The sequence below is a fragment of the Octopus bimaculoides genome, chromosome 2 (assembly GCF_001194135.2).
Source record: "Octopus bimaculoides isolate UCB-OBI-ISO-001 chromosome 2, ASM119413v2, whole genome shotgun sequence".
In the NCBI taxonomy this organism is placed as follows: Eukaryota; Metazoa; Mollusca; class Cephalopoda; order Octopoda; family Octopodidae; genus Octopus; species Octopus bimaculoides.
This window is the reverse complement of record NC_068982.1, coordinates 139,650,102-139,660,326: the sequence shown is the minus strand read 5'-3', so window position 1 is coordinate 139,660,326 and position 10,225 is coordinate 139,650,102. Positions and strand designations below refer to the sequence as shown.

The 10,225-nt window shown below is 34.5% G+C and overlaps 1 protein-coding gene across 1 annotated transcript; it reads left to right on the top strand.

Annotated features, from left to right (window-relative positions):
* Nucleotides 1-7,098: 7,098 nt before the first annotated feature.
* LOC106871051 (uncharacterized) lies at nt 7,099-7,509 on the top strand. Its single transcript, XM_014917318.1, has one exon. The coding sequence runs from the start codon at nt 7,099-7,101 to the stop codon at nt 7,507-7,509; it is 411 nt and encodes a 136-aa protein (XP_014772804.1).
* Nucleotides 7,510-10,225: the final 2,716 nt, after the last annotated feature.

Sequence of the window (10,225 nt, the reverse complement as noted above, 5' to 3'; positions counted from 1 at the left end):
TTTTATTTTTATAACGTGCTTTCACTTCACTACCGAGCGCAGCTCTGTGCGTCTTGGGTATGTGCTGTGGCTTGCTGTGGTGCTCTTATGTGTACTGTATTGAAAGTGTTTTGCGTAGAATGTGCGCAGTACCCAGTAGTGCAATTTTCTGTATGTTATATATATTTGTAAGTCCTGCTGTTTTTGTTATGTATTTGTCTGAATATTTTTTTATTATACCTAAGGCACCTACTATGATAGGAATTGTTTCTGTTTTTAGACTCCACATTCGAGTTATCTCTATTTCCAGGTCTTTGTATTTTGAAAGTTTTCCATTTCTTTTCGAGAAACGTTGTTTTCTTTTCCTTTATTATTATTATTATTATTATTATTATTATTATTATTATTATTATTATTATTATTATTATTATTATTATTATTATTATGTATTTATCGACGAAATTCTTATCAAATTTTGGCCGAATCGTTAGCACGCCGGGCAAATTCGTTAGCACGCCGGGCAAAATGCTTAGCGAAATTTCGTCTATCCTTATGTTCTGAGTTCAAATTTTGCCGAGGTCGACCTTACTTCTTATCATTTCGGAGTCGATAAAATAAGCACCAGTGAAACAATGGAGTCGTTGTAAACGACTCATACTTCCCCCCAAAATAGCTACCCTTGTGGAAAAATGTGTTGTTATTATTATTATTATCATTATTAGTTTATTATTATTATGCCTTTATCATTCTCGTGGAACACATATATGAATCAGCTACTAAGAAATAGATAATAATACTTATGGAGCGTTTGGCTGGCACCCGTATTTTGTACTACTTTCACGCTGAGGTAATCTACACATAGGTGTTAGGGCTACGAATTAACCAAATGTATACGTTGTTGGATTTAAGCAATTTCGCTCAGTGACTATATAGGTATAAGTGCTTTTCCATGTTCTTCTTAAAATAACATTTAAAGTTTCTTACTCCGGCCAGGTTGATCATTGTAAATTATAAACATCATGCACACATTTTAAGGGCATAGAAATTTGCTCCCTTTTCGATTTATAAAATGCTAACACTACAATGCATTATTTTATGCGATGTTATATTATTTTAGTTCGTCGAACATGTTAGAAAACGTAACGACTTAAATAAAAAATACAAACGCATGCTTGATAAACGGTAGGGTATTCTAAAGTGAGAAAAAAATTGACAGGAATTTCGTCGATAAATACATAACATTAACAATCACGAAATGGGTTATCGATAAACGTAACGGTTTTTAGACGAAGTATTTAATTCTTCGGTGAATATATGTGTGAGTTTATGTATTGGCTTATCGTGTGATCGACCAGGATATTGGATGTTGTTATACATCGTTGGCCTCAATGCATTTTGCATCGTTTTAGCTTTTGAATGACGCCGCAACACAGGCTAGCCGAGCAAGCCAACATCCTCCCACCCTTGTCCGTCGCCGGAGGGTTTGTCCGTCGCCGAGTTAACCATTTACAGTTGAGTGGCCGGGAGCAAAATGGAATGGAGTGTTATGTTCAAAAACCTAACGTGCGAATGTTATATATATATATATTTATTTAAATAATAAGGGTGAAAAGTTGAATGTTAATTTGATTAATATTAATTGAATTTGATTAATATTAAGTGAATAGAACTATATGCATATTCAATCTCATGTGGACGTCTCGTGTATAGTTCTGCAAATTATATTTTGCTATGACCGTCACACTGATGAATTGCGGACATGTACGTATGTATTACGTAAGTGGTACCAATGAAACCAGGTATGCGACTAATCTTTGTATTTTGTATATTTTCATTTGTCTTGCTCCCTTACGTTCTGGTATTTGCTGAATTTTCTTGAGAACAATCTTTTCTTAGTGGTCAGACCTCATGAGGTCCAAATCTAGCATATTGGATGTCCACTTAGTGGCCATCCGTCTCAGTCCACTATATATAAATATATATAGTGTCGAAACCATAATGATATCTGTGGGACAGCTGATGATGGAGGAAAGAGGTATATAGAGAGAGAGAAACACACACACAGAAAGAAAGAAAGAAAGAAAGAACGAAAGAAAGAAAGAAAGAAAGAAAGAAAGAAAGAAAGAAAGAAAATACAAAATAAACGTTCGAAAAGTATGGAAAAGGATTATAAGTGGAATTAGCGGGCAGGTGGTAATGCTTTCTTTTAAGGTAGTTAATAATGGACGGGCAGGGTGTATGGAAGTATAAAGGGTGTCTATCAAAAATGGTATTTATTGCGGATGTGTGTGTATGTGTGTAGTGTTTTAGATGTGTGTGTATATATATATATTTATGCATATGTATCTATTCATGCCTGTAAGATTGCGCATACACACACACATGTTTGTATATATGTATGTATGTATGTATGTATGTATGAATGTATGTATGTATGTATGTATTTATGTATGCATGCATGCATGTATATTACGTATAGGAAGTAGCACAGCGATATGATTATGAGACGCAGATATTTTACATAAAATTTGCACTGCATGACATTATAATCTCTCAGAGTTGTCTTTTCTTGTTCTTGTGGAAAACGCTAGGGTGCACTATGGTTTCCTTCCTCGCTGAGTTAAAGTTGTGTCCCTTTCCTCTAGTGCATCACCAATTGCTTTCATGACTAATAAACCAGAAGCTGTACTCTATAATTAACGACGTTTATGTTCCCTGAATAAGCGTCAGCAGCACATGAAATCCACTCCAAGCCAGACACTGACATGCAATTCTCTCTCTACAATCGATTATTGACCAAGACACATTTCAGGATAAATCACACAGTTGCTCAGATGAATTAATTTATTCTGCTTACTAAAATATTACCCATGCTCATCAACTTCCTGAGCGTCAATAGAGCCATAATCCTCACATTCGATATAGTGAATTGTCGTAGTGAAACAGTCCCGCCTATGAAGTTAATCTAACGGGATATTTATTTGTACCCAAACCATCCCAGTACATATCGTTCTGTTTCTGATCTAAATATATCACAAGACACTTCTACAAATAGCCAAAACTTTAGGATGTAGTGATCTCTAGTGTATTTATTAACTATCATATTAAAAGTAGATATGAATAATGACTGTTAACAAACGGTAATTAATCTCTACAAAACAAAATTACATTTATTGTTGATAGGGAAAACAGTTGTGGTTACAATATTCTTTCATAGTTTGTTAATGGACAATTAATTATTGTCTGTATTGATTAACTTTAATATAATGGTTGTAAATGTATTAGATATTTCCTATAAAGTTATAATTTACATAGTTTAATTTAATGATACATAGGCCAACACCACCATCAGTCAACCAATCAGTGTGTGTGTGTGTGTTTATATGTGCTTGCGTGTTTGCGTCCGTGTATGTTTATGCAGATCTGTGAGTGTGAAGCTGTATGTGTGTGTATATTTACATTTACTATGAAAGTAGATAAAAGATGAATTAAACAGACCTATGTACCAAATAAAGAGTAGGACTATTTATTGTTACAGCTACCGATTCCCATTACGTTATCCCATGCTCACATTTCCGTTCAAGACACGCCATACGATTTATTATTAGTATTTTTTTTTTTTTGTCTTGTGAGATCTGAAGACCATTTAATACGTAAGTTTCAGCGTACCACTTAAGGATTGGCATTGATGTAATCACCTAATCCTCGCGTCCTGAAATTGCGTGCATGGCCCGAAAAATTGAAGCAAATAAATATGTGCGTCTCTATGTATGTGCGTTTCTTGTTTGTTTGTCGTAGTTGCTTGGTTGTGTATAAATACTGTTCTTTCATATACTGCACTATAGACAAAATGATATCGCTAATGAAGTCTCTGCTGCACTACTTGCTAATGCATTTAAATTCAAACGTTTTCTGTAACATGTTTTCAGGAAGGGATTTATCTTGATATCTATGGTATATCCATTCATCACCCGTTTGCTTTATATATAATTTCACCAGACAAATCTTTTCCTCTCACAAATAACAAATTCTACTCCTTAATGTGAATATATAAGAAATGTCATTTCGTATTACAGATAAAATTTTAAACTTTAAACTTGCTAGCATTCTACTACATGTTGACATTCTATGAGTGAAGCCAAGATAACGAAGTTTAGTCATCCAATTCGTGATTTAACTTGATTCAAAATAATTGTTAATGCAATTTCGTCTTACAACCTATCTATCTGTAATAAGAATGTCACGTTTTTTACTATATAATCAGTACCTAGAAAACGATGCTATGGGCACGGTTATACTACTCAGGTGATAAATATTCTTACTACATTTTTTTATTAGAATGATTGAAGTGACGCTAAAAGGAATAACATAATTCGAGATGTCTAGTAAAATCAGTCGGATGAGTGTTTTTTTATGAAATACGTCTTTAAAATACATTTCAGTACAACATTACATTATGAAATTTGAATGTAATAGAAACGGCACAAATTTACCCTCGGTGGTCAATAACCTTGCCGAATCTCATGTTTAGTTCCACTTGCAGATTATACTAGAATATGATTTTTATTACTTTATTGATCCAAGCTACTATTGACTGCATTTTATATAGGCTAGAAGGAAAATTGTAACTCAGCCCTAAGTTATAAACACTACAGTTATATGAAGAGCTTCCACTTTTATCTCTGAAAGGTAATTGGGTAAGGTATCTATGATGAAATTTAATTAAGTTCATAATCTAATGGTTTTTCTCTCGTCTTTCGTCATCTTGGACACCAACCTGTTGTTTTGAATGATGTGGTCCAATATTTTATTGTGGTGCATTATTGTACTATTTCTTGTGACGTTTATTTGCGTTGACACCTGATATGAATTCTACAACTAGATATCCTTTAATGACCAAAGCGTAAGGAAGTTGGATATTGCTTGTAGCAATGTTGATATCTATTTTCAGAGATTTATCGACAATGTTTACAAACCACCAGAATTCAACAAGCTTTGCAACACTTGTGTTGCAAATAATGTTTTCATTTGTGTTCTCATATCGAATGAGGTACTGGTAAGATACATTAATCGATAATATAAGCATCAGAACCTCCAAAAGTAATTGCCTTCGTTTGATAATAATTTTGCTTTCGGTATCTCTTTTAGCACCAAAGCATTTATCCTAGGAATATCAACACTAGCAATGAGCATAGAAGGCTTAATAGGAACAACGGCTACAATCATTACCAAGAACAGCTCTTACAACTGTTGTTGTTGTTGTCGTCGTCATCTTTGTTGTTGTTGTTGTTGTCGTCGTCATCGTTGTTGCTGTTGTTGTTGTTAAGGCAGCGAGCTGACAGATTCATTAGCACGAAGAGTAAAATAATACTTAGCGGCTTTTTGTCCGTCATCAACTTTTGAATTCAGACTACAGCCAGGTCAACTTAGCCGCTAATCCTTTACGTGTCGATAAAATAAGAACCAAATCTGCCTCGACTTATCCCTCCCATCAAGAACGGTGCCAAATTCCAAAACATCATTAAGGTCTTGAGGTGACAGAATCGTTAGCGCGTCGAATACAGTACTTCAGTGGCATTCCTCTAACACTTTACCTTTGAGTTCAATTTCTGTGGAGGTCCACTTTGCCAATCATCCTTTCGAATGTCGGCAATCGACTAGCACCTTCCCACTAAAAAGAAATTGGCGGTAAAACTTTAGAACTACAATTTTGTTACCTTTATGTACGTTTTGAGTAATTCTTTATCAGCCGATTCGATAGAAATATACACGTAAGTTTGTTTACGTTTGAAAATATCTAAACATTGTCCTCAAATAAATAAAATAAGTTATCCGTAACTAAAGATTAAAATACACCTATTTTTCCTAAAGAAATCTAACAATATGCAGATTATTGCATCTTTTAAAGGTATGATAATTGATCAATCTTAAATATTATATTGAAACATATAAATGTATGTAGAATATCTATCTTGATTGGAAATTTTTGTGTTATTTTGTTGGTTGAGGCGGTTCCATTTATACTCTTATAGGTATATGTTGTCATCTTTTAATTTGCATTACTTTTCCTATTGTAAAACAATTGTAAAACAAACCAAGCATCTCTTTAATTTTTCGTCTCCAGTTTCTTTGACTTCTTAATTTTATAAGACTACACACACACACACACACACACACACACACACACACACACACACACACACACACACACACACACACACACACACACACACACACACACACATATATATATATATATATTCAAGAAGAAATAATATTTGCCTCTTTTAATAGAAACAAAAGGTCTTTATAGGATTGCAAAAGAAGTGCTAAAATATAAATTAGACGAAGGGTGTATGGAAAGTAACTAGGCATTAGAAATTGCATATAAATTTTTTAGTACCACTGAAATTATAGGGAAAACATTTTTAAAAAAGACAACAATAATGGGAATTTATGATTTTCGTATTGTCTTATCTCTTATTTCTTGTTTTGCAGATGGCCGTTCGCTTGACTCTTCGGGAGCAAGCTAAGATAGTAGCACGCCATGAAGAATGGAATCCTATTGTTTTAGTTCAGAGATTGTGGCGTATATAGATAGATAAGCATGCAGCACTACATTCGGAGCAAATAAAAAGTTCTCTGGCAAATCTGATGACCACGGTCTCTGGTGAGCGATGCAAGAACTGACAACAGTGCAGGAAATGTTTAATCGCAGATCGCAAAAATCAACACGTCAAGCATCTTCAAGCAGCTCAAGAAAATGGACTAACAAGACACACAATACGTACGGTGTTGCACAAAGAATTGAATATTCGTCCGTGGAAATCTCATTACGTGCAGGAGCTAATACCTGAAGACTGTGACCACAGAATTGAATATGGAGAGTTAATGCAAGGTTGATATGAAGATTGGCCTGAATTGTATGAAAACATCCTCTGGAGTGACGAGTCTGTATTCCATGTTCGTGGTTTCATCAATCGTCACCATTGCCATTACTGGGCGTCATGTGATATGGATTCCAACGTGATGGTTGAGAGGATTCAAGATTGGCCAAAAGTGACCGTGTAGTTCGGAGTGACGGCAAGAGTCATCGGCCCATATTTTCTGCGTGACACCATGAATATGGATCGCTATCTTCAGATGCCCGAAAATTACGTGTGGTCCACGTTGACTGGTTGTGGTAACATTGCTGACCAGATATTCGTACAGGATAGTGCACCACACTATTTTTCTCTTACTGTGCGTGCGTGGTTAGACAAGCATTTTCCAGGGCGTTGGATGGGACGACGCGGACCTCATGAACGACCTCCAAGAAGTCCAGATCTCACTCCATGTGATTTTTACCGTTGGGGTTACACAATAGAAGAGTTTTACAAAACACAATCTCGAACACTGGAGGACTCGGAGACACGCACTCAGGACTTTCTCAGTGATATCTCAGACGATATCATGCAGAAGGTTGTTCATTCCATCCCTGACCGTTTGAGAAAACTGGTTAACGCCACCGGTGCTTACGTTGAAATATGAAGATTTACTTTCATTTTCTCATGTAATAAAGAACATGTATCATTTGTTTCAATCAATTTGTAAAAGTAATATGGATTTTATTGACAATATTTGATGACCACTTACTTTTCACCCACCCAGCGTATATGTGTGCGTGTGTGTGTTTGTGCATGTGTTTGTGTGCGTGTGTGTGTGTGTGCATGTATGAATGCATGTATGCATGTATGTATGTAATTTTTAACACATACAAGACGTTATTTTGAGTGATGTATTATTCTCAACACATTCAATACACACTGCTGATATTCAATACCAAAACAGATGGGGATCACTTGTGTTCTTTATGTTGCGAGTCACTTGTCAGAGCGGTTCATAGGTTGTGACTCCTCTCTATCAAGAACCTCTCTTTCTCATCTTTCTTCCACTGAGGTTTTACATGCTTTATGTTATTTAAATACACTTGAGTTATTATTTACGTCCCGTTGTGCATAATATACATACTTACATGCATAAATACAGAGGTTGGACAAAATAATGGAAACATCTATCATAGCATCGTAATATTCAAATGTCTAAAAAAAATGTGGAAAGCTTGTTTATCTTTAAGTTTTTATTTTATTTATTATTAGTGTTAATATGTTTTGCTAAAATTGCTGTTTCTTTTCAGATATCATTAGAAAAAGGTAATTAGAATTCCTTAAAATGACAGAGCTATCAGACTTTCTAAGAGGTCAAATAGTTGGTGCTCGTATGGCAGGTGCTAGCTTAACAAAAAGAGCCGAAATGTTTTGTGCATCAAGAAGTACCGTCTCGAATGTAATGACAGCAATTGAGAAAATGGAAAAAACCTCCACGTCGAAATAAATCTCCGGAAGAGAACCAAAACTTTCAGATACGGACCCTCCGCCTCTTACGCGAATTGTTAGAAAGGATCACAAAAGTACAGCTCCCGAAATTACTGCAGAACTTAATGACCACCTCCAGAACCCAGTTTCCATAAAAACTGTTCACAGGGAGCTGCACAAAGCCGTATTCCACGGGACGGCTGCAATCAGTAGACCACTACTTTCAAAAACAAATATTGCAAAGCGTTTAGAGTGGAGCAAAAGCCTGAAGAATTGGTCACTAATGCAATGGGAAAATGTTATTTTTTCGGACGAGTTATCCATTACCTTATTTCAGACAACCGGCAGATTATACCTGTGGAGACAGCCAAAAGAAGCATTTGAACCTGACAGCCTTCTTCTAACTGTTGAAACTAGAGGTGGATCTGTAATGATTTGGGTGGCTATACTTTGGAAATTCGCCGGACCAATAATTTATCTGTTTCCAGGGGGAAACGGAATCATTAACACAGCTAAAGTTGCTACGAAATGTCACGAGGAACATCCTAGTGAAGATGAACATCGTTTCTGGCCACCACTGTGCCAAGATCTCAATATTATTGAACATTTATGGTGCAAATGTAAGGAGTCGATATCCTCCACCATCATCACTACATGACCTGGAGACTGTTTTAGCTAAAGAATATATATATATATATATGTCATTATTCAGTTTTATTTCAAGATTTCTCGCCAAGAAAGAAAGAACCGTTTTCTGATATAGATCGATGGCTACTTCATTGTAATTTCAACATCAACCGGATATTTTTGTATGTATGTATGTATGTTTGTATATGTACAGATTCGGATGTTTTGTTTTATGTATGTATTCTCATCCACATAGTCGCATATCATATATACCTAATTAATAAACCTCTGGAAAGTCTTACAGTTTTTTTGTTTTTTTTTTCCAGTTCCTGTGATGGATTGGATCGAATCATCTTTCTTCTTTCTGGTTTTCAGAAACTACTTTCTCAAAACTTAATTTCTCTAGATTCATATATGTGTGTGTGTATGCATGTATGTATGTATGTATCTATGTATGTATGTATGTATGTATGTATGTATGTATTTATGAATGTATGTATGTATGTATGTCTCTATGTACAGAGAGTGAGGAGACGACTGGATTCTTCACCGATTCCGTGCTTCAAATTCTATTCGTAACATTCAACCAAGACGAGCCTAAAGAATTGCACTTTCTTTAATGTACTCTGCATTGTCTTCGAACCCAGTAATCCTGATCTATCAGCGAACTTTTTAACCAGACGGCTATGCCTATACTCAATAATTAAGTCTTTAAAAAATTTGTAAACGTGGATATGATAATGCATAAATCATTTCAGTTCTCAGATTACATTATAATGGTCTGTTAAAGAAAATGTTTAAACCTAATTACAATTCTGTTTATTTTTTAAATATGTTTCTCTTATAGGAGTGTTATATTTTGTTTTATTTACATTTCTTCCATGCTTTTAAATTTCATAAATAACGTTATTTGATATCAATCAAAACCAGTATATTAACAAAAGGTTATAATTAAAATGAATATAGAAATGAATGATTAATTTCTTACACAAAATTATACATACATAAATAATTGCAATAAATTTGCTTTTTAATAATATATTAGCTAGTTATGAAATTATAATGATAATAATTTATCATTTCGAAAGAATTCACTGAAAAATTGTAAATAAAAAAAGAATACAAATTTGTAAAGCAATGATTTAAGAATTCTAGACAAAAAGATATCAAAGACGTATCCATTGTATTATATGAGTTCGGTTAAATGAAATGACATGATCAACTGAAAGTCATTAGCTACAGCAAATTCCAGAATTAATCTTTAT

Excerpts from the sequence above, each read along its gene's own strand:
- LOC106871051 (XM_014917318.1), top strand. The coding sequence starts at position 7,099 with ATGAATATGGATCGCTATCTTCAGATGCCCGAAAATTACGTGTGGTCC.